Source organism: Drosophila arizonae, chromosome 4 (assembly GCF_054131065.1).
Source record: "Drosophila arizonae isolate 15081-1271.41 chromosome 4, UAZ_ARI_1.0, whole genome shotgun sequence".
Classification (NCBI taxonomy): domain Eukaryota; kingdom Metazoa; phylum Arthropoda; class Insecta; order Diptera; family Drosophilidae; genus Drosophila; species Drosophila arizonae.
The window spans coordinates 2,784,665-2,810,168 of NC_142924.1; the positions used below are offsets into that span (position 1 = coordinate 2,784,665).

The 25,504-nt window shown below is 38.3% G+C and overlaps 2 protein-coding genes across 6 annotated transcripts in view; one reads left to right on the top strand and one right to left on the bottom strand.

The window, feature by feature from the left end:
* Positions 1-25,504, bottom strand: part of LOC108614272 (ras-related and estrogen-regulated growth inhibitor) — a 144,004-nt gene that overhangs the window by 700 nt on the left and 117,800 nt on the right. For 2 of the 5 annotated variants that reach the window (XM_089469044.1, XM_089469045.1), the window contains one exon: positions 10,529-10,546. Coding sequence is in view for 3 of the 5 variants with exons in the window: in XM_018008315.2 (XP_017863804.1) it covers positions 3,002-3,089 (88 nt within the window). In the remaining 2 variants the exon portion in view is untranslated. Of the gene's footprint in view, positions 1-693; positions 1,922-3,001; positions 3,661-10,509; positions 10,547-25,504 lie in introns of those variants that run through there. The other 3 variants (XM_089469043.1, XM_018008315.2, XM_089469042.1) reach the window with 3 other exon arrangements.
* On the top strand, positions 6,111-22,904 carry SP1173 (major facilitator superfamily domain-containing protein SP1173). Its single transcript, XM_018008312.2, has 6 exons — positions 6,111-6,303; positions 19,752-19,875; positions 19,946-20,776; positions 20,894-21,042; positions 21,106-21,889; positions 21,959-22,904. The coding sequence occupies exons 2-6, from the start codon at positions 19,794-19,796 to the stop codon at positions 22,333-22,335; spliced, it is 2,223 nt and encodes a 740-aa protein (XP_017863801.1). The 5' UTR covers positions 6,111-6,303; positions 19,752-19,793; the 3' UTR covers positions 22,336-22,904.

Below are 25,504 nucleotides of genomic sequence, written 5' to 3' on the forward strand. Positions count from 1 at the left end.
GTAAAGCGAGGCAACGCCCCTGGCCAAACAACCCCTCATCATACACACACACACACTCCACTGGGTCAGCACTTGAGCGGAAAAACTCCTACGGCAGTTAGAAATTCAAATGCACGCTAGACGGCTAGGCAGGTGGAAAAGCTAGAAAAATTGTAAACCTTGAGGGGTTAATAAACCCAGCTAACAACACAGTTGAGCCTTAAGGTTGCGTGTTGCAGCAAAACAAAGCAGAGAGGGAGAGAGAGAGAGAGAGAGAGAGAGAGAGAGAGAGAGAGAGAGAGAGAGAGAGAGAGAGGGCTGGACTGAGCCTTTGGTCATTTGCCATGCAAGTGCTTTGAACTCTGGCCAAGTCGCAGGAGTTAGCGAATGTATAATAATATATGACCCGGCCAGGTAGATACTACTGCCGGGTTACGCATTGCCTTGGCTCGTAAAGCTGTCCCACAAGTCCCTGCCAGTCCCCACGCTCCTGACCACTTTTAATGACATTTTCGTCATTTATTTTCATAGCAGCCGCACATTTCGCTCGCGTTTTAATTTATGCTTTTCTCCAAACGTTTTGTTTTATTGTGCTCGTCCTAGAAATTCAAGTGGAGTATATTAGTTTGGTGGATTGTTACGTTTATAATGCAGGTTGGTTTGTTAAGTGGTTTTCTTTTATGGTATGGCATGGTTACTATTTCCCCTAGGTACCTGTCACTAATATCCCCAACTTATGGACTGGATTGCATTTTCCTTGATTTCTTGCTTTCATATTCGAGCGCATATGGCGCAGTCAGGCATAGCCGATCGATTCTGGTATGTTTTGTTTGTTGTTATTTTGTCTTCGGGCGTTTCTTTTAAATATATTTTTACGAGGTCAACATCAAAATTTTTCTTGTTTAAATTACGACAAAGACTGGCCACACTGTCCATGTCCAATGTCCGCTGGGCATTAATCGGATGCGCGATGTTCGCTTCCCTGTCCACGGCCTTTCGCCGGGTGGGCGTCGTTTTAATTGCCACACACACACGCAAACACACACACACACACACACACACATACGAGAGCACACGCATGCCCCCGGCGCTTTAGTGCATTAAATATTTGTGCTATATCTGCGCGATTGTGGTTGAATGATATATATATATATCTCATATAAATATATATAAATGGTATATATAGATAAATAAATATCGTACGTAATAACATATATATCATCTATATGATCTTGTCTGCTCAAAACATTTGCTGGCGTCTTAAAAAAAATTCCATTTAATAAGTACTTATTCCAATTTTTGTTATTTGCAAAACTTTTTCTTTAACGCAAAAGTACTTGGGCTATCTTTACAATGGGACTGTAAGATATATATGTATATGTGTGTTTATATCACCAAGTTTATCTTTTTTAGATAGGATTTGCTCTAGTTTCGTGAAGTGGGGACTGACATTGAACTTTCTAAGTAAAGGTTTAGCAGGCATCACTTGAGAAAAGCAGCTGAAGAAAATATTTGCCAACTTATATTATATATTGTAGAGTTTATTTTTATCTGAGCTGTGCTGCGAAATTCCGTTTACATTTATTATTTACACATTTTTTATTGCGTCTGGTATGCAGCAAAAATAAAGATCAGGAAAATATTTGCCCTCATTCATAAAGAAATTTGGCATAATGCAATTTCTTGATCAAGGCTAGTCTAGCATATATTAATGTATCTTTATATGTGTATATTTTCATGTTTTATTTCTATTGATAACTGATAAGTTTTATAAAGTTGATAACTGAGTGTTTTTCTTATATACTCTTTAAAATACAGACAAAAGTTGAGGCTAGTATGCAGCACATAGTTGGTATGCGACAGAAATAAATCAAATAAATTTATACATATAATACATATATATATTTATTTCTAATTTGTATGACCAACGCATGGCAATTATATATTTCCAATATAATATGAACAACATTATAAAATAAATATACTATAAAATATATATTAATATATGTGACATTTATAAAATACATTTTAAGCAAAAGTATTTCAAAACTATTTCAGAATATAAAATCCAAAAGATAATTAACTTTTATGGCTTTATACCCTAAGATACAGCATTCACTATAGACTTTAGCTAGCACGCAATCTTTAACTAAATATTTACAAACTTATGTGAAAATGCAAATTTGACTTTTAAAGAGTTTTCTGTGAAAACTTTCCATTTGAAATTCGAATGCCACACGCCTATGGGGTGCGACATTTCATCGGATACAGCTGTCAGTTGGTATCAAGGCTTAGCGTCAAGTGCTATTTATTAGTGAAGCGTATACGCTAGTCATATTTCTTGGCTGGCTTATGCTGGCCAACGGAACCATAAAGTAGCTGGGTGTTACCTGAAGTTGACAGATGCCAAGGCATGCGGAAGTCAAGCGGGTCGAACGAAATTTTACAAATTAAAACTTTTCTTCGTTGCGCTCTTAGGGGTGAGGGTCGTTGTGTCTACTGACAAGAAACATCAATTTGCAGTTAACTCTCGGCATGTGTGTGCGTGTGTGTGAGTGTGTGTGACACAGTGGCCGTCATAAATTAGTGGCTGCTGTGGGTGCACGCGTGTCAAATCGAACGGTGCAAACGATTAAAGCCAAATGCGAGCTACTCAAAGATACAAATACAAAGCGACAGATACAGATACAGATACAATCATAGCTACACTTGCAGATACAGATACAGATAGAGATATGTAAGTATATATTTAGCGGCATGCTTGGCTACACATGCACAGAGATACAGCTGAGTGTGTGTCTGTGTGTGTGTGTGCCTGAGTGTTTGCCTGTATGTGTGTCAGTGTGTGCTCCCACTTTATAAACAAAACAAACAACGATCTAAATATATACGAAATCGGCGATTGCTCAACTAATTTGCTGTTGCTCGCTGTTGTTTGTAGTCGATGTTGCTTATGCCTTTATTTTTTATTATTTTCTTATTCTTTTTTTTTTTTTTTTTAACGTTTAAAACTCTATCTTACCGCTCTTTCCAACACTGGGCGCGCCAATAACTGCGATTTTCAATTCTGTCAGCGTAGACTTTTTACGCCGTATGCCGCGCGTCGTCATCTCCGTTTGTTGAAATAGCCCAGTTTACCGTATTCACTTTGAATATATATATTGATGCGAATCTATCTGTCTCAATATATATGTATATATGTATATATATATTTATATTTATATTTTTCTTTTTCTGTTATTTTGTTTTTGGCCAATACGCCAATAGCTATATATCCGTTGTCTGTTTTCACGTTGAAAAATTATGCGAATATCACAACAAGCGCCAAGAATTGGCCTTAAATTACATTTAAACTCTAGAGATGTGGTTCCTTCCTTTTAATTGTTTTTTAATTAACTAAGGGGAGTGTGTTGTCTTCGCTTAGATGAACATTTAATTTATATAATAGTCTCTCTAAATTATGAAATGCACGTTGCACTGTTCCATGTCTTCAGCTATATACAAAAACTATGAAGATTCCTTGATTTATTTATTTATTTAGTTTGGCAATCCGTAATTTTCAGCTGATCTGCTGAAAATGTCTTTTATTCTTGTTGTTGCTCGCTGTTTTGGTTTCTCTTAGTTTTGCCCGCAAAGTCATGCGATTTGTACGACTAACGAATTTGTACTAAAATCAAAATCTGTGCTACGCCGGAACCGAACGGCGCACACACGGATCCGAACAAGATCGCCAAACATACGCCGCTGCCCGAACGAATCGGGCAGCTCTTTCTTCTTATTTTTTTGCGAACGAACATTTCCAAACCAAAAATAGCTGCTCCATAGAGCACCATCGACCACAGGCAACCAGCAATGGGTTAAAGTTTACTCTTGAATAAAGTCAAAGGCTAATCGTATGCCTACGGAATAGCCGACTGCACTCACGCTGATTGATCCGATCATTAGATCGGAAAAGTTGGCTCATTTTCGGGTTTTTTCTCTGCCAGGGAGATAGTAAGATGGAAAGAGAGAGAGAGAGATGGAGAGAGAGGGATGTGCTGAGTGCCAGTAAAAGTCATCTTAAATTAAATTTAATTAGTACAGCTCCATCTGGCAAAACAGCTGTTCGAAAGGCAAATGCTTTTTGTGATCATCGATCAGTGAATAAAAAGCCGCGAGAGACTGTTTCAGAAATCGAAGATGTATTCTTACATAAATGTTGATTTTTTTCCAAGAATTTATGAATTTTGGAAAACTGATTTCTTCTTCGTTTATAAAAAATATCTAAGCAATGATAGGCTTCAAAGAATCTAATATTAAATTTTTTATTAATATATTTACAGACCAAAGCAAAGTTAAAAGAATTGTTAATTCTATCTATATTTTTTTTAACAGATCTCGCATATTAGACGGATAAAATATATTTAATTCTAAATGGATTTTCACTTAGAATTTTTGATACCTTGACTTTCGCTTTATAACTGTAGTGTTAGCCAAGATTAACCACTCTAGAATATACATTATATTCCAAAATATACTTAAATTACAGGGTGTGCTTTATGTGCATAAGGGATCTTCTACACTCAGTCGAAGCCCCTCGCCTCAAGCCTAATATTGCCCCATTAAACATCAATATCTTCACATGCCATTGCGTTAATCAATATTTTACCAAAAATATTTACTTAAAAAGCATTTGAACTAAAATTTTGTATAGTGCAAACAGGAAAATACTCACCCCTCAAACAATAAACAACGTTTATTTGGGAACGTTTGAAATGTCTTTTAGTTATGCATTCTACTTAATTAGGGAAATTGCGTTTGGCGCATATCAATCATATGCTTCTATATATTCTGTGTACACACACATGCATCAAAAACACCCTCGCGCACGTGGATAACTGTTTACTGTTTACTGTTTATATAGGGCAGACGACGCGGCGTCCTGCGGGGGTGTGTCTGATTGTAGTCTGCGTGTCTGCGTGTCTACGTGTCTGCATCTAAGGGTTGAAATACGAGACACAAAAATTTGGTCAACACATTTCGTTTGCCGGAAAATCTTTGCACTTGCCGTGCCTTCAACCGACAGTTGAAATTTCAACTGCTATCCAAGCACAGCTGTGGTTGAAAGGGAAGCTCGCGACATATGTAAACGATTTTGTTTGTATACGATACGAGGCATTTTCTGGAAAGAAACTTGGCTTTACTCTTATCACTAAATAGGCGTGTAAATGATTGTTTGCTTGAAGGTTTGATAAGTTGAGGCACTATATCTATGTCAAAGGGAAAGTGATTGTTTGATTGCTCTATTAGAATTGAACTCTTTTGGAGTAATCTTGATAGAACTTGGTCTACGTGCTACTCTAGTAGCTCTATCAAATGATTTCTTATATAGATTCCACATCTGTTGAAAAATATAGTCAATCTTAAATTCGTAAATCTCTTAGATGCCATTAAAGAAACCATCAGGAGAAACAGAAATATGTTTTTGGTTTGGAAATATTTAAGTGATTCGTAAGACAGTTTCTCTTCCTTTACATAACAAATTGAAAATATATTTATTATTATTTAGTACGAGAGTTTATTCCATAACTGAACATTAAACACTTTTATTTATTACATTTACGAGTATATTGAATTTATAAATTTATTCACTATTAATTGTGTATATAATATGTATGTATATGCCTTACTAAAAATGCATGTTTCATTCAGTTTTCCCATTTAAACAAAATTTGTTGCAGTATTGTTACAAACTTGCTAAATATTTACTAGGGTATTACAGCTAGGGCAATCCTTAGCAATCTCTCGTATATACATATGAGTAGATCGTCTTATAAAATGATTTAGTGTGCACAGACATGCACGGCGAATTCATGGCACCCTAAAAGCGTGCATTGCTTTGGCATGCCGTATGAAACGGTCTACGGTTCGCCGTAAAGTCTGCTACAGAATGTTCGCTCTCTCGTTCACTCGACACACTCTCTCTCTCTCTCTTTCACTCTCTCTCGCTCTCTTATACAATTGAAATTCATAGCAGACCAGCTGAACATGCTGCTTGCCGCTTGGTCTTCTACTAAAAGTTGTTTCTGCTGGTGCTGCTGCTGTGGTTGAGGTTGTGGTGGAGGTGTTCGTGTTGGTGGTGCTGCCGCTGCCGCTGGCTGCCCAGTGACAATTCGCTTGCTTCTGCTTGGCTGCTCGAGCGCTTCGTCGTTTAGTTTTCACTCGAACGGCAAAGCGTTGGCAACGCACGCGGAACGCGCACGTCTATAAAAAAGAGGCGAAAATTGCGAGGCGAACGTTTTGGCTTCAGCTGCCGCCAAAATAACAAAAACAAAACCGAAAAATGTAATGAGAAAAATAAAAAAAAATATACATATATAAATATATAAAAAGCAACGTTTTTTGAAAACACCGCGCGAGCTTTTACGTGTGTTGTTGTTGTTGTTGTTTTTATAGTTTTTCTGTGCTTCTTTTTGGCCAATTGTCTTTTTGTTTTTGGTTTTTCGAAATTTATTTTTGTAGCTTTAACGTATATCAAAATACTATGCGGTGTTTTTGGCTTTTATAGCCGCTGTTGTTGTTGTTGTTTATAGTTTTTCCTGCGTTTGCGTCTGTTGAATTTAAATATTTCAAAACGTATCAAAAAAAAAAAAAAAAAAAAAAAAAAAAAAAAACAGAATTATATTTGAATACGCGACATTTGTGAAACTAGTGCGTGATTTTTAGCAGTTTGTGCTCATCAAATGAATATCGAATGCGAAACTTAATGCCATAAACAAATTCGAATTTTAAATTTTAAAATTTTATTTAGCATATAATTGTTTAAAGTAAACAAATATCTGATGCTGCATGTGGTGTCAAGAATTTTCCAAAATTTACCGGATGCATAAGAATTTCATTGGAAAATGGATATATAGAAGTCTTATTTCAACTATACAAATATTTGATAAACTATATTTAAACATATGAAAAAATTCATATACTTATATATATGTAAATATGTATAATTTTAAAAAATTAAACATGTTGTGATATTGATACCCTGTAAATTCTTATTAGCACAACTTTCTATGTATTGTCCAGACCCAAGCTCTAAAGTAAAGCTTCTTATGAGTTATATGATCTTTCAGTTGTCTAATCTTCAAGATTGGCCTCTCCTACAGCACACACGAACGGTATATATATATAGATTTGTGTATATTTTTAAATATACATCACATTGAGTCACAATCAAGCCCACTCAAATATTGTGATGTCATTTTTGTTTGGCTGCGTTCGTTTTGAAATCAAATCAAAAGCGAAAACTGTAGCCAAACGGCAGCTTAGGTAGAAGACGAACCAAAACAGTTCAAGCCTACAAAACGCAGAAAAACCCGTTTCTGTCGAGGACACGCACATGGCAAGGAACAGAGGGCAGGCGGGGGCGGAGGGTAGGGCGTCAAGGATATACCATGTAGGAGCCAAACACAGCTGAAAAGTAAAACAAAGCAAAAGACATGAAAATGAAGTCATCAGCTTCATTTAGAGCAGCCAAACTAACAGCGACTGAGTACGACTGCAAGATACCCTTTCAAATGTAGGTGTTGCTTGTTTGGTCTCAAACTGATTTTCATAATAAAATTCGATAAACGCCGGATAGATATCCTATAAATATATTATAATATAATACAATGTTTCAAAAGATTCGATGACTTTAAAATATTTATAAAAATGTCCAGAATATTGCAAAAAATTGGCGAACCACTAGGGGGTACTATGAATATACAATACATGATTATGATCTGATATGATCATTGAAAAATCTAGTTGATCGACTAAATAGATACTGCTGCAATTCACTTAGAATTGACTATTAGTTTATTGAAGAGTATATAGAGTATTTTGACTATATAAACCTTCCGACCAGCTTGAAAAATTAATATTTTAATGCATATCATATGCAAATTCTTAGAGATAATAGCTCTGTAGATCTATCATGAAAGCCTTGGCTAGTCAACATATCTTTCTCTTATTTGATCTACCCTGTCAACACAAGCTCTAAGTTACAGGGCATAAAAATCAATGAAAACTATATAAACATAAACCTATATCTACTCCTAGTTAAGTGCTTTTTACAACTCTGTCGGTTGTACGCAATGAAAAGTGCAATTTGTGTGGCGACTGACCGGCGCCAGAGCCATGGGAAAATTACTCAATGCAGCAACCCCCCGCCCGCTCACCTTTTAAAACTGCACCCTACGAACGGTTGGACTGCGCCTGCCCTCCGGCGCATTTGGTTGCTGTTTTTAACATTTTCCACACCATTTGGCTGCGTAATTAAATTAGCCAAAACGAAACTCAATTGACGCAAGGATAATGCCAGCTCACACAGGCGGGACGGTTTCGGGGGTTGTAGGCGTCTGTGGCAGCAGGTGGGAGTGAAGGAAGTGGAAATAGCGCGTAACCTTGGCAACTAATTGCGGAGCAGCGCTCGGGGGAGCATTAAACGCCGCGTGTGACAGCCGCCAGCAGTAAATGTTCAGGACAAAAGTTACGCAAGCCCCGCGAGGACAATCAATTTGATACTCTATAATCATGAATTATAGCACCTTATCTAGTATGGAGAGAGGGAATTAATTAGTGGGTTCATATATTTTGTGATAGTTTTAGGGCTGTCGTAGGATTAGTTAAAAGGCGTCCTTTAATCTTAAACACAGCATTTCTATCGATCTCTACCGGGAACTTTCAAATTCTACCAATCTTCAGTCTTAGCTATAGGGCATCCCTGAGTCGTATACCTTTGCTTACATCACTTTTATTTGATTTTTATAGCATTTTTATATTGCGCAGATGACGTCGACGTTGCCATCATCATCATCATCAAATGTTTGCACGCTACAGTTGCTTAGTGGAGGCCAAGCTCGGCGTACCCCTAGTTGACTTAAATGCAGAATGCAAATGGGTTTCTAGGTCTTACGAATTGATGAATGAAGTCACAAATTCTGGGAAAGTGGGACAAGACAATAGAAGGGTTGTTGCACCAAAGAAAGCCACATGAAAGGAAAGAATTCCTTGACTTTCATACAAAGGCTAAGAAGATAGAATCCTGAATAGCCTTTCATATAACGATTTATTTTCTTTTAATTGAAGATTGTATTCGGGTTTCTTTAAGAAACTCAAATAACTTTTGTTTTTCTTTTTCCCACTTCTAATGCTCAAAGACAAAGGTGGCAACAAATGGCATTATTTCAGATAGCAATTGGAGGGCAATCATTTCAACCCTTCACTCAAACCCCTAAGTAGAAGCCGGCGTAAAAATTCTTACACATAAGGCGTGCCGTAAATAAATAAAATAAAATCTACGCAGCAAACGTCAGGAATAATTTTGCTAGGTATTCTAGCTATTCTTAACAATAGGCAATAGGAAAACCACCCCAGAGCCAAAAACCACCCCAATGCACAACAACCACCCTCAAGATCGAGTTCTAAGACACCTTAGAAAATGTGTATACAAATATACTTATACCTACTTATATATATATATTTCTTAAAGCAAGCTTGAACTTGAATTCGCAGTGAGCTGGTGGAAAGATCTCAAAAACCTGACAAACAACTTCGAGGCACAGACGGCGCGCACACCGTAGACAATTCTAACAATGGAGCCAGAGTATCGATGTGGGGGGCGTGGCGGCAGCCGCGGCTTCACGAAGCTCAGACAATGTACAAAAAAAAAAAAAAGAAGCGAATTAAAAATAAAAGACAAAATACAACAAACAAGAGAATAATAATGGAATTTAAATCACAACGAGGCGAACCAAACGCAAAGCGTTGGAGTGTATCCGCTACATATGACATCATTCCGAGCCCCATTAATGAACTAATCCAAACGAGCAACCTCTTTATTTTTGTATTATTTTTTTGGCCAAAAGTAGACCCCAATTATGTCAGCAGCTATACAGCACTATATTTTCTGATCTTGTTTCGCATCAGATTTACTTATAATTGCCCAGCCAAAGACATCATTATTATGAACTCTCGTCTCTTGCTCGTACATCTGTTTTCACTGAGTGTGCTGCACACATGTTTGCCTACTTATGGATTTATGTGGCATTATGTGTACATGTTAATAGCTTCCAAAAAAATCCAATGGGGAGTAACATTCAAATATATACAAAAAATGTCTTATGGCTTAAGTAATGTCTACTATGTGCCCAGCATAATTTAGCATATTTGTGAAGCAGCGACGTTTCTTATCTTCATCCGCGAATCTCTGTATCCGATTTGTGGAAAGAACTTATAAATTTTATAGCACAAGTTCTACGAATTTCAAACTAAGATGATCTCGTTTCATATGAATTTATTATTATTTTAATAGCCTTTCATTCATTTCAAGTTTCAAGTTTCTATAGTCTTAGTATCTGAATATTTTATATAAGAAGCTAACATACAACTGTTTCTATATTATTTTGAATTGCTGCTCTATTGATTATAATAAGGATTCTTATAAAATTTATCCTTTAAGTAAATGTATAAAATAAAATATAATAGTATAAGTATAGTATTTTTACATACTTGTCATCCAGAAACTCACTTTCTAAGGATCAATGTTCTGAAAGTAGAAACATAGAGTGAAAAAATTAATATTTATATAGCTAGAAAAAACTATAAGGCTTATTCTATTCACATGATTTTCTAACAATATCAACTAGGGATACTGTATATATTTCGTAAAAAATACTATAATAGTTAAAAGTAGAGATCCTATTGAAATCGAAAAAGTATATTTTAAAAATCTGACTTTTTTCAAAGTTTTTCTTTTCTTTTCCATCAAGTTTATATCACTCGATGTTGAAAAATTTCATGACATATTCCAAATTTACCTCTTCCAAAAAAGCCACATAAATATTTGCTTCTATTTCTTACAAAATCTATATGATTCAGAAGTAGCTGCTGGATTACTTCATATTTCTCGATGCTAAAGATAGCCAATGTGTGCACATACATAATTCGGTCACTGTTTTGTTTTTGTTTTGTTTTATGCTTGTAACACATAATTTTTGCATTCAGCCCCATGCTAAAGAATTTGATGACTCAGAGTTCGGGCACAAATGTTGCTGCTGCTGTCACAGAGACAAACAGCAAGAAAAACTAAAAAGCATCTCGATGATGGGGCATCTCACTCACTCTGTCTCTCTCTCTCTCTCTCTCTCTCTCTGTCTCTTTCTCTGCCACTTTGTGTAACTAGGGCAAACTTTTGCGCATTCTGTTTTGATTCTATGCCTTCGAGGAGTTGTCAAGTATCAAATTGTCTGCCCTGGCAGTTAAATTGCTGTCGAATTCAATGTCAGGCTGTCCGAGTGTCCATAGTTAATGTGCCAGACAAATCAGCAACAATCGCATCTTCAGTTAAAGTTCGCGTCTCTCGCAGTGCTGCCAACTCTTGTGAATTATTGAGAGCATGGGCAATGTTTAAGCTGAAGCTGTGCCCGTCGACCGTTTCCTGTTTATTTGCGCTGACTGACAGTCAACGTCAAAGCCAAGTTGTAGATACAAATGTATCTCTGTATCTTATTTCTTTTTTGTAGTGAGTCAAGCCTGCTTTTGTGTTCTTCAAGCTTAAGATTGGCGTACTTAGGGGCCGGTTATGCGAATTGCATTTGTCTGCGGGCTGGCGTTGCTCTTATTGCTGTTGTTGCTGTGGTTGTTGTTGCAATCAAGTTTTAAGGCACTGCGTGACTTGGCTAAAAAGCAACAAACGTTGCCTCTTGATCGTGTCACTGCCAACGCAAACTTGGCCCCAAGTCTTGACTTTGATTTCTATTCGTCTCTGTCTGTCTCTCACTCTGACTGTGCGTGTGTGTGTGTGGTCAGTTTATATGGCATCAATTGCTCATTGATTGTTTCTCCTTTAGGCAATAGGCCTATTAACAAAATGTGCCTAATTAACTGGCCAATTGAACAATTACAATTCAATCAATAACATTGCCAAAGAGTCGATACGCATTTGGTGCTACGCTCAATAGAAAGCTCCACCAGGCACCCACTCGCTGCTGCACTTTCGACACGTTCCAATTGCATTCCAAACGGAGGCGATTCGAGCGAGGCTATATGCTAATTGCGTATATAATATATATATATAGTATATATATAAAAGTGCCTTTGAGTGAATGCAACTGAATGATATCATAACTGTGAGCTCATAGCAGGTGTTACTTCACGCAGAGTACAAAGCTTGTTTTTACAGTTTCATTTAACAGTTTTTATGATATCTTCAAATATTTGTGCAATTGAAATTAATTTTAATGAATCAAGCAATAAAAATTTGGCACTTTAAATAGGTTTATGCTCGCGGCACTTAATTGCCAAATATATCGAAATAAACATTATAGAATTTTCTTAATTTTGATGAATTTATGCTTAGAGGCTGTGTAACAGTACAATTGAGAGCTTATATACTCATTACTCAAGTCAATGGTGCTCCATCTTATACTTATCATCTTTCTTATACCATTCTATTGGCTCATCTGATTTTACTCTTATACTGAATCATCTTGATTCACTCTACTCTGCCTTATACTGTTCTAGCTTATATTATATCAATCTTATACTAACCTCTTGCTCTACTGTTCTAGCTTATATTATATCAATCTTATACTAACCTCTTGCTCTACTGCTCTTCACTCTCCGTCGATTCTTGCTATATTTACAATATATAATAGTAAACTGATATGATAAACTGTAGGATCTGCAAGACTTATGAAAATATATTCCTTAAGCATATTCCTTTGGCTCACTCTTATACTCTAAAACTTGTGTAGCCTTGACAATATCTTCCTCTATCAATATGTGAATATATAAACAATCGGTCGTACTATATAGTCTAGATCACCCTGTTTTTATATTGTTTATTGTTGTTGTATTTATAAATAGAGATCAGTCACCTCCACGCCCCCCGCCGCCCCCTCGCACACAAATATTGCGTCAAATGTGTGGCGACGCGCGTCGGAGACAGTCAAAAACGAATCCCATGATGTCATCGACACATTGGTCCACATACATATGTGGCACACTGTGGCTGTGTGTCGTCTATGAGTCGTCGTCTGTGGGGTCATTCCATCAGCAAATTGAGGTCGAAATAAATTTTCGGACTGTTTAATGGCGCTGCCCACTGACCAAAATGTAAATGTCTAAATAAAAGCATTTGTTGCAATCGCATTTAACTGTTTTCTTTTGTACTTTTATTGCTGTTGTTTTGTTTTTCATCTTCGAGCCATGGGATTCTCAAAGTGAAAGAATTGTAAACAAAATCTGTTGAATAGAAATGCAACAGGTGGTAATACCCAAACATATATACATATATATATATATACTAGCTGAATTGTTTTATTTATTGATTTACCAAATATTTATTTTTATCTAAAAGCTGTTGCCACACTGTTCGCCCGCCCCCCGCCAAATGAAAGATCTCATTCTCTATGTACTACTTATACACAAAATGCGAGAACTATTTTCTATTTTCGACTGTGACAATTTGTTAGGAATTTCGCTGTGGAAACATTTATAAAATTTACAACCCGTTTGCGAGCCACCGCCCCAAAACAAAAATAAAAAAAAAACTTTTTCCATATGCACTTGCCCAGCTATTGTGACCCAATTTCATTGTTGGTCATTTCTTCTAATTAATTAGCCGGCAACAACACAACACGAACCGCAATCGCAAGCCACCCTCTGCTATGCACTGTAGGTGAGAAACAGGCGTGGTGGAGCAGCAAGCGGGAGGTGGGCGGCAGGAGGAGGGTCATAGCAAATGTTTGGCTGGGATTGCGTGAGTGCTCTCAAGGGCCGTGCTATACACATGCACATAATTCAGGGAAACGCTAGTTTTTAAAGTGCAATGAAAGAAATGTTTGTCTAAATAGCCATGCTCGCTGGGAGAGTGCAAGAGGGTGTATAGGTTTTGAGTAATGTATGTTTATTGATATTCGATAGATGAGTGTTGTTTGGTATATCTAGCCAAGTGATTGCATATTGAAACTAGAGAAATATCAAATCTCCAGTCTATCTCGACTGATATTATATAAATTACAAGAATACGCTCATTTTAGCCGTGGAGAATCTTTAATATGTTTTATTATTTAATTTAAAAGCTAATTTTGATAGAGCTGAAAAACTTCATTCAACTTCGATCAAGCAACAGCATTGGTTTTTTAATGGCAGATGATGTCAGACTGTCAGGTCAGGCTTAGTTTACAATCGTTTATCAAGACGGACAATCAATCAAAGATTTAATCAGTCAGTGGTATACATACATACATATATAAAACTATTTATATATTGCTAGTGCTTGTCAGCAATTTGTTAGTTGATCAATGTATCAAGCAGAGAACTGATCTAGCAGTTTGACTGTCTGACTAGACTAATAATCTAGATATTGTCTTAGTCTCTAGTCAAAATAGACAATTAAAACTGTATTTAGCAAACAATTCATAAAGCACAAGTATTACGTAGTTGGCTAAGCCTATAGGGCTTTAGAATGCATTTAAGCTCGCAAATGCTTACAACTCGTACGTATGGGCGTGTATGGGGTGTGTAAGGGTATATATTTCCAAGCGTATGCATACTTGTTTTATAGAAGCTAATGTCAAATGCTTCTACAAGTTGTCAACGGCTTTGAAACGCCAGTGAGTCATAAATCCTACTCATAACCGATTTGTTTACATAGGCTTTAGGTGAAGCGTATAAATTTGATTTAATACGCGAATCATTCATAAATATTAACGGAAATGAGCTTCATAAACTGGTCGATGCGGTAGGTGCTGTGTCTTATTCACTCAGTCACTAACTATTTCTCACCTTTGGCGGGTCGTTTGATTTTGTAGGTCGTTGATTCAATAAAATGCCAGCAGGCTACGTGCTGAATAGGTAAACAAATGCTGCCTCCAATTGGACTTCAATTCGGGCGTAAAATTCAACGTAGCAAAGATATATACTATATACAAATACATATATTTATAGTATATTATGACACGTTTATCGTGTATCGCATACAAAATCAAATCGAAAGATATATATCGATATTGCGTAATTTCAAATTACATTTGGCATTTGCCGACAGCTGTTCCATCTATTTGTTTTCCTATATTCGACTGTTGCCTTGAGGCGTGACGGCGCCCATTTAAATGTCAAAGTAGCCGCCAAAATGTTAGACGCACTACGCTCCAGAGACAACAATAATAGCAGAAACAACAAATAGAATAGAACGAATAAACAAATTTGGAATCAAACAGAACAAATCAAAGTACAATTCGATTGTTTGCTTCGCATAGCATTAGCTTTTGATTTAGTTTTAGTTTACGTACGGGTTGGAATGCTATAAGTGAGTTCAACATGAAATGACATGAAAAGGCTGCTAATGTCAGACTGGAAGCCACATTAGTCGGTCAACCAAGGTTCAATACATTAAACTGCTAAAAGATATGGATCAGGAGTAGGTAAGCAGGAAAATTAAGAGTGGGAGCAGAAATAGTAGTTGGAGTAGGCGTAAGACTAGTAACAGTAATAGGTGTACGAATGGGAGGAACAGCAAGAAGGGGAGTAGAATGCAGAGTAGGCGTAAGAATAAGTATAGTAATAGTAGTTGCAGTAAGTATTGAAAAAGGAATAAGAAAAGTAGTAGAAATACTACTAAATACTAGTACTTGAAGTATGAACAAGAATACAATTAATTAACGAACTTGCAAAAGTAGGAGTAGTAATACAAAGAGTAGGTGTAGAAAAGGAGTAGGAGCTGAGCCCTGACTAGGAGTAAGATTTGGAGTAGGAGTTCGAGTAGTAATAGGAAGTTGATTTTGAGTAATAGTAAAAGCATTAGGGAGAGTGAGAGTAGGATTACAAGTGTAGGAGTTGAAGTAATAGTAGATTATGAATACCCATAGAAATAGTAGTGTTTGTATAATAATATATAATATATACGACCTCCAGCAATACTACTATCAATTGTCATTCAACGTACAAAATTTAAATTTTGAACACTTTGGTAAACAAATTAAGTTAATGTATTGAAAGTTAAGGCACGAATTAAGCATACATCTGTGGGATATACGCTATTGTTTGGTCTATTGTTAGATCTATCTCGTGTGGGCTTAACTAATACAAATTGAAGTACCTAATGTCTGTGATGGAAGTGAAGAAAGACTTTTCAGGTATTGTGGACGACACGACTACTCTCAATACAAATTATTAGAGATAGGGGCGTAACATCAAATCACGAATAATCGAACTATGGCGATTTGCTATGCTTATGAAGTCAGATGCACAGTGGAACTAGCTCCAGCATTTCACTCATTCATAAAATGTTTCGAATTGAATTGAGCGTCGTCAGTTGCATTGCATTGCATTTTGTGTTTGTTCCATTGATTTCCGTTGACACGTTACGCATAATTAAACGCTGTCTGTCTGGAGGCAAGCCCCAAAAACAAAAACAACAACAAATTTAGAGAGACAAAAAACAAGCAATTGACCCACATAGTGAACGACGAGGCGAGAGACAAAAAACAACAACAATAATAAACATTGCAACTGCAATTACGGAGCTACCCACAGAGGTGCGAAAAAGATGTTTGGCAATCGAACAAAACTTGCAGCTTGCAAAAGAATCTGTTTGAAAAGACTACAAACGAGAGTGAGAGAGAGAAAGAGAGAGAGAGAGAGACAGAGAGACGAGGTCTAATTGGGCTTTGCCTTTTGAACCTATCTCATAATCAAATTTCTATTTTCATTTGGGCTTGCCTAATTACGAGCGAGCAGCGCGAGGCGCGAAACTGCGCTTAGATTTGCTGCTTTATGAGTGTGTGTGTGCGTGCCTGTGTGTGTTTGCGTGTGCGTGTGCAATGCGTCATCATCATCATCATGTTGATTCAGTTTGTAGATTAATATTTTTCTTTTGTTTCACTGTTTTTGTTAGTTTTGTTTATGTATTTTTTTTTATAAGCGCCAGCTACATTTTCATAGCTGTTGGTGTTTTAGCTTTGACATTGTTTTAGTTTACATGTAAAAATAGCCAAAAAAAAAGCCAGATTTTTATGGGCTATACGTAAGCTGTAATGCTATGTAAAATTAGATATATGTTTTTTGAAATATTATTTTTAATTCATAATTGAGTTTTATTCAGATAGCAAAGGCTAAACCTTGGCTTTATAAAAATACTCTAGTCTACTCATTAATATTTAAAATATTTAAAAATTATATATATATATATATATATATATATATATATATATATATATATATATATATATATATATATATATATATATATATATATATATATATATATATATTTATTATTTTTTTTTTAATATTATTTTTAATTCATATTTGAGTTTTATTCAGACAGCAAACTCTGAACCTGAAGCCCTATAAAATACTCTGGCATTATTAATATTTAAAATATTTTTTAAAAATGTTTATTTTGCTTAGCTGCTTCTCTATCTACGCTGCTCTACTCCTCTGTTTACACGTGTTGTTCAGTTTGCAGTTAAACAGTGCATCTATTCTTCACACATTATTGATTAGCTCGCGTCAGAGCATTACATTCAGAGTCCATAAATTCTACTTAGGTTAAACAACTTGTAAGAGCTTTGGCCTTCAAATGGCGTTCGTGTTGCTGTTGTTGTTTTGGTTTTTGATTTTGAGAGATCGTTTTTTAAATTTACTTTGCGTAAAGTTTTGTTTTGAAATGTTACAGATGCTTGGCGCTGGCGAACGCGCGCGCCCATCTGCCCGGCCCTCGTTATCGGCTATGGGGCTATGGAGCTCTGTGGCTCTGGGGGCGTAATCCAAACGCTGTCTTTCCCAGTTTTCGGCCGGCTGGTCGCTCGGTTGGCTCCGTGTTGGTGATGTAATTACTGGCTGACAACTTTAACAACCGGTTTAAGCAATGTCCAACCGCCTGTTAAACACACTGCATAAACATTTGTACTATTCGTAAAGTTACAAATCTCGTTTGAGTTCTGCGCATTTGCATGCCAGCGGCAGCTCTAAGCGAATCTTTTTATAATACCCTATAATATTTCTTTGTTTGTTTATGAGGTGATTGTCCAAAGATTTCTTGGAACTCTATCATAACATTTGAAGTTATGCTCTATAAAAAGCATTTTTCCTCATTTATCATCGACCTCATGGGAATCTTCGCTTTTTGCACTCCCCTACAGCTTGTTTTACAGGGTATATGGAGCGGCACACTTGGCTGCTTAGCTCACTTTCCATTTCCACACAGTTATCTCATTGTCGCAACACAAAGAATCCAGATCTTTCACTTAAGAGCTGCTGGAAATTGCATTCATATCAACGACAATGCAGACGCTTTCTACGTGGGTGCAGTCCATCCATCCATCCATCCATCCATCCATCCATCTAACAAACTCATTCTCTGCATTCCAACAGCATCCTCATACTCATATGAATTATGTGATTACAAAGCAATTTGCTGGGTTTAATGCACTGTGCGGGATTACTTAGTGACTGCATTAAGCCCCATCCTAATTTCTCTGCTTTTTGTTTTGCTGCAGATGCTTATCACGTTGTCAGCAACAATAACAACAACAGCAACATATACTTTACACATTGCCAATGATTAAAGCGATAACATTGACAATTACGTTGACAGTTAATTTAAATTTATGTCTAGGGCAGCAGCCACAGGCATATATTATATTCTAATTGTTGTTGCTGAAAATGCTCATCGCTATTTTACGCTAGCATAGAGTATGTTAGAGGTGTTCAAATATTAGAGGAGATATGTAATGTATTAGAAGATAATATTATTTAAATGTCTATAGAGTAGGGCATTAAAATATTATATGATTATGTATATATATATTCTTTGATAATTCTCTCATATATCTATTCCCTATCATGCTCATATTTGTCTCTCCACCTATTGGTTTGTTCTATAGTAACTCGAGTTTTCTTTAACTTCGCTTGCTGGAATTTTCCTTACGATTTATGGGACACTCAACTTATCATATAAGTCCAAATTTGACATGATATTATAATATATTACTGAGCCATTTATGTAATATATGTATGCTTTATAGTTCACGCAGTTGAGCATATAAAAGGTATTCAGTTGAATCGTTACACTACAATATAATTTATTACAAGTCGATTTCTCGCATATTGTAAGAGTCTGACAATCATAATCAAATCTATATCTCCACTCTGTATTTCTATACATTTTTCAAAGAGTATTTCAACTTTTTGTGTGTTTGGAGAAAGCTTTCGTATTTGTAACATGTTATTATGGCAATGTTTTATTTCAGTTCAACGGTGCGAATTAATATTGCTGTGGCCTATCGCCTATTGACACTTGTTTATTTTTTGACACCCCGTTAGCAGTGTCTACAGTTATGTTAACATGTATACATATATGTACACATACATGCTTACATGCAGAACATTGTTAAATATTTCAATCGATTCCATGTGCGCTGGGAACTGGCACAGCATTCAATTGATAGCGTTGATTAGCATTTTGAATTGTTGCATTGATGGGCATAGGGGTATTCCTCAATAAGAAATCATAGATGACATATTTTTGAGTAGTGTATTCGTTCAGTCGTCTGCTTAAAGTGTGGATTGTTTATCATCTACTATAGAGCTGCGGTTGCATTTGGCAACATTGAGACTCTGTTTAACCGCAAGGCAAGCTGCTCTGTCTGCTGTCTACTGAGAGCTGGTGACATGCCAGAGGAAATATTAACAAATACTTTTCTGCCTATATTCAACTTGTTGTTTGTTTTCTCTCATTGCAGACAAATACTAAACGAAAGGAATAAATAGATTTTAGATTTACAATGGGCTTCAAGGGCGGAAGCAGTCCGCGCATCAACAAAACGTTGATATCGCTGAAGCTCGTCGTTTTTCTCATCATAAGCGGTAAGTGGTGTGAGAATCGAGCAGAGAAAGTTGGCGATTTTTTTTTAATATTCTACTCTCACTTTTGCAGGTCTCACAGCGTTGCACATTTTGCATGCGACGAAGCCGTTGCTGTTGGGTTTGAACTTCTCGGAGTACCGCACAATCACAATTGCAGCAGCATTTGTTTCGATATTGGGTCCAGTGATAGCCGGTCCTTGGGCGGATCGTTTGGCTGCCCGCAATCCCAATGGATTCGGACGTACGCTGCGTCGGCTGACAGCTGTGTTCCTGCTGCTGACAGCTCTGATCTATGCAATGCTCTTCTTCGTGCCGGAGGTGGCGCGTGAGCCGGCCGTAGAGCCGGACGTGAACTTTGGCTGCGACGCCAATGGCGCGTTCATATTCCAGAAGCTCTGCAGCAACGGCACCTGCCACAACTGGGAGCACAAGAAGGGCAGCGTCAAGCTGACCCACTGCACCTACAGCTGCCTGAATCCCAACTACCATGAGAACATGTATCAGTTCTGGCTAGGCGAACTGCCCACAGCGGCGCCCTCCACTGAGCAGAGCTCCGAGTTCGATTACGATCAGGATGATCTGGCGAGTGCAACCACGGAAAAGTACAGACCCAGGCGAGACGTGAACATTGCTGACTTGGCTGCTGACAGCGCCGGAGTGGAGCAGATCAGCTCTGAGGTGCTGCGCGTCAAGCGTCAAGTGAAGAGCGCACCCAAGAAGGTCTATGTGGAGCCACCGCATCTCTGTATTACGGAGCGCAACGAGCAGGGCGAGAATATTGTGAAGCACTGCCATGTGTACACGCAGGATACGCCCAACATTGTGGTGCATGCGGATATGGGTCCTGCCATGGACGAGCCAAAGACCAATGAAACCATCGGCTGGTGTCAATATCCACTGGGTGAGTTGGAGAGAGAGAGATAGAGAGGGAGGGAGGGAGAGATTATTATGCCGATTTCTGCATTCCCTACTTACTTTTATTTGCATTTTTATTAAAATGTTTTCTTTTCTTTTTCAGCGGGCATTCAGTGCAACATTCCACCACAGCAGGTGAAGTACATGAAGGACTTGACAAATGGCACCGAGTGCAAGCCCGTTATCGAGTGCATGATTGTGGATGCATACGACGGCAAGGACAGTGTTCTAGCGGACAGCGAATGCATCACGGTAAGCTGAGAGACTTTCCTTCAAGATCTCATCAATATGCACTCATCAATATTCCATTTATAGACCACTGGCAGTGTGGACGATACTCTGATTAGCTATCTGATCATTCGTCTGCTGGGCGATGTCTTCGCCTTGGCTGCGCTGACCCTGCTCAACACGGCGATCGTGATTGCAGTTCGTGAAACGTCGGAGGGTCGCGGCGAGGTCTGCCGTCAGTACGTGTGGGGTGCCATTGGCTACGTGATACTCTTCTCGCCGCTGGACTTGCTCTTCAAGGAGCATCAGCCCAATCATGACGCCGCTCTGGCTGCCTTGATCATACTGATCGTCTGCTTTGTGCTCGGCGCCGTGGTGCTGCTGAGCGCCTCTCAAATGCCCCTCAGTCCACCCGAGTGGTGGTGGCACACCAAGACGGGCATGCTGGTGGTGCCCATGTCCGCCATTCGCCGCTATAGTCCCGAAATTGCGGTGCTCACGCTGGTGGCCATCCTCTTCGGCACCTTCTGGAGCAGCGTGCACAGCTTTCTGTTCTGGACCTTCACGGACGTCAATGCCATTTGCTACTCGGGCATTATTCTGATCTTGGTGCTGTTCTTCAATGTGGACAAGTTTATCGAGTATTGTGGACACTCGAACATCTTTATTGCCGGCTTTGCCATCTTTGTCATCCGCTTCACGGCTCTCAGCGATGCACAGACCAATTGGCTAACTGTCGTCATGGAGACCATCGAGCCCGCTGTCATTGGCCTGATCTGGATTACGATCATACTCTATATGCGACACGCTATGCCACGCAAGCTGACTGCCACGGGACAGGCCATCGCTGTGCTGGCCTTCTTTGGTTTAGGTGAGACTCTGAGCTGAGGTCGACCGTTACTATTTCTAGCTATATACTAATCCTTCATCTCTCTTTCAGGCAAGGGCTTTGGCGCCTTGATTGGCCTGGCTCGCGAGGAGAAGCATCCGAAGCTGCCCTACTGGACCTGCACCTACCAATGGCTGGCCATCGTGGCCTGCATCATAGCCTTCGTCTATTTTGTGATCTACAATCTGATATTGGCACCACGTTGCACCGCCAAGCCGCAGCATTCGGAGGAGCTCATCTCGGGCTCGGCGTCGCAGAACTTTGGCACAAACGGAACCGCCAGCAATGGCAATGGGGCCGGCAACGGTGCTGGCATTGGTCCAGGTGCTGGGGCCGCTCTCAATGGCAATGGCAATGCCAATGGCAGCTACTCACCGCTGAGGGTCTACCACAACGAGCGGGGGAAGAAGGGTCAATTTAGATACTAAATAGTTTACAAAGGCAATGCGATTCAATTCGCAGCAGCGAAAAGCGTTTTTCGACTTTTTTTAAATTGTGTATGGCGCACATATTTTACTCCACTTCATGGGGATATTTTTGCTAAGTGTATACACTGAGAAGAACAAAAAGAAAAAAAAACGAGAACTTGGAGCAACAAGTGAGCTCTCTTTTAATATATATAGAACTTCTTTAATTTGTTATTTAATGCAAACTAAGCGTGTTCGTAATATTAATTTTTATGTCTAAACAAAACAATTATTTAGAATGAAAGCTGCCGCCCTCCGACCCGCCGCGCCCCGCCCAAGCCCTCCTATCCACCACCCTCCGCACACGCTCTGTCTCATATGAAGAGCTAATTCTAATGAGGTTTCACACTGAAGGCGAACCACAATTCAAATCAAACCTTTGCGTGATTTTACTAAGCATACGAATTGCATATAAATACATACATACATACATACATGAATGTAAACAATAATAAGAAACAGAAATGTAATTATACCAAAATAAAATTAATGATAATTTTATGTTTTGCAATTAAGTGAAATAATAATAATGGAATTTTCTTTTGTGATGGTGATTTAAATGCGGTTGCTTCCGTTGAGTAGTTTTAGTTTGATGTGTGACAAGTTGGGGTAAACTTAGAAAAGATAATACTTTAGGATCAGCTTTTGAGATGAAAGTAACCTGAAAAATTTCGGATTTGAATAGACTATGAATTGAACTATGGGGTATTCATATGAATATTTAGAGAGGTTGAGATGATTACTGGGAGCTGAAACGATATCTAGAAACGCGGTGGGAGGTAACTGTTTATATTGGAAGAGAAATACCAAATAAATTGAATGAGTCAAATTTATTAATAGGCGAGGCTATTATACAGATAGACGGAAGAATAGATAGATAATAAGATAATAATAAATGGGAATGGATAATAATAAATGGGAAATCTCAGTACATGTAAAGATATACTGACTTTTATATATAGCTATACCATTAGCCATGCAAAGTCTACCAGAAAACCTATTTCTATACACTTCCATTAATTCTGCATACGCCCCATAACTAGGGAAAGTACCGAACTTTCCACCCAGAAGCTCCTCAAAGCCCTCAAAAGCAGACCACAAAACATATTACGATAAAAGCTCCCCCACAGCTTAGCTGCAGCAGCAACCAATTAGCAAAGACAACAACCCAGATAAGAAGCTCTCAATGAAGTTTCACATTCATAACAGCTCTTTGGCACATTCACAATTTATGTATGAGATTTACTCGGCACTTGGCCGGTTTTGGTCCACAGGGGGACATCGAGACAGCAGTTGGCAAACGATTGCCACTTGACCCTATAATATATGTTGGCTAATAGCTAAAGAGACAAGAGCAGAGCAGCAACTCGATATTGTGCTATGGCTATAATGTGGCTCAGAGACTATCACTAAATGATAGTAAATAAACACAAACACATACACTCACACATACATACACTCTCTCATATTCACACTAGTTTATTTACGTGTAAAACGTGCGGATTTTATGTTGCATTCCCATACATAGAGCGCAGCAAATTTTGCTTTAGCTTGGCTTGGCTGCTTCTTAAAACTAGCAGTGTAGCAGTCTTTCGTTGACATTATATGCACACACCCACACACATGCATATATAAGTACTCTTTGTGTGTGTGTGCGTTGAAGTGACAGTAAGCCACTTAAGACAGCGCGCATTTTATTAGTTCCTTTATTGATATTTTCACAGCAACACAATTATGAGTGCCTGCATGAGTTAGTGTGAGTGCGCGCGTGTACGTGTGCGTGGGTGTACGTGTAATGAGTGCTTGTGTGTGTCAAGTCAGCTTAATCATCTACAAGATATATATAGCTATATCATTATTGAGCGCATAAATAGAGCAAAAATAATTTCAGACAGCAACAAAGGCGAATCAACTTTTATATAGTTATAAAAAAAATATAATAAATTTAAAAAATATTTGAAAAAATCTATTGGTATGACTAGTGTTAAAACTATGTTCAAAATTCTTTATTTTATATTTATTTATTTATTTTTTTTTATCCAGAAATCCCTGCTTAATTTACAGTTTCGTCAATGCATTTTGCCTTATCAATTAACCAGCTAAAATCAACGTCTTTTTTTTTTTAAACATACGAATTATTTAAAATTATATTAACTGTTTAAAAAAAAAAATTCTAACTGAAATAAAATCTCCCTTAGTAAATAAATTAACCCCAAGCAGTTTTGCCAGCGCTACTGAGTACCACATGTCGTATGCATAATAAACCAAAGCCGCAACATTTATATAGATTTCTGTTTGGATTTTGTGTTAAGGGTTAGAGCTTAGGGCTGCTGTGCGTGTGTATATGTGTGTGTGTGTGGGTTGCCAGTCAAAGTCTTGGCAATTAGGCAAGAGCTGTGGTACAAAGAAAAAAAGAAAAAAAAATTGTGACTGGCTGAAAAAGTAGCAGGAAGCGGGAGATGGAGCAGAAGCTCTCCATTTTGCGTGCTGGGTAGACAGTGAAATTATTATCACTTGGCACCTAACAGAGACAGCCAGAAGAGGGGCGAACGAGTCAGAGAGAGGGAGAGGGAGAGAGAGAGCGGTATGTAGCAGAGCCCGACCAGAAACAGGAACAGGAACAGTCGAAGCGTTGCTGCATTTTGTGAGCGCTTTTGCCCCTATGAAAAATAGCTGTAATTTGCACAGCATAAAAATATAGGAATATGCAGTCAAGGGTGAGGGAGATGGAGATGGAGGTGGCGGTGGCTTGGAGCCTGTTGGCGACATACTCTCACACACACACACACACACACACACACATGCACACACAGTGCTAACCATAAGTTAACTGAGATCCACACAACCACATGGCCACATGGTTCCATATGCAGGCGACAGCAACCGGCTAAGGCGGTGGGGGATGAGTGGGCGTGGTGGTGGATGAGTGGTTGGGCTGGCTTGGAGGTTGCGTCGGCTGCAAAGCACTTGTGAAAAATAACTTTGCACATCGTTGGATTTGGTGTGCAATTTTCTCGTTCTTCTGCATCGTCGCCAATCCCCTCCGTACCCCGTTCCGACACTCACCACCCCTCCACCACCCCTTCCATCCAGTCAGAGCGCTTACTTTTAATTTTGTTTGTAAAGAAAA

What these genes read in the sequence shown, in the direction of transcription:
- SP1173 (XM_018008312.2), top strand. Translation starts at nt 19,794, where the DNA reads ATGGGCTTCAAGGGCGGAAGCAGTCCGCGCATCAACAAAACGTTGATA. An exon ending in CGTTTTTCTCATCATAAGCG is followed by an intron (nt 19,876 to 19,945) that starts GTAAGTGGTGTG and finishes TCACTTTTGCAG; the next exon opens with GTCTCACAGCGTTGCACATT. An exon ending in CTGGTGTCAATATCCACTGG is followed by an intron (nt 20,777 to 20,893) that starts GTGAGTTGGAGA and finishes TTTCTTTTTCAG; the next exon opens with CGGGCATTCAGTGCAACATT.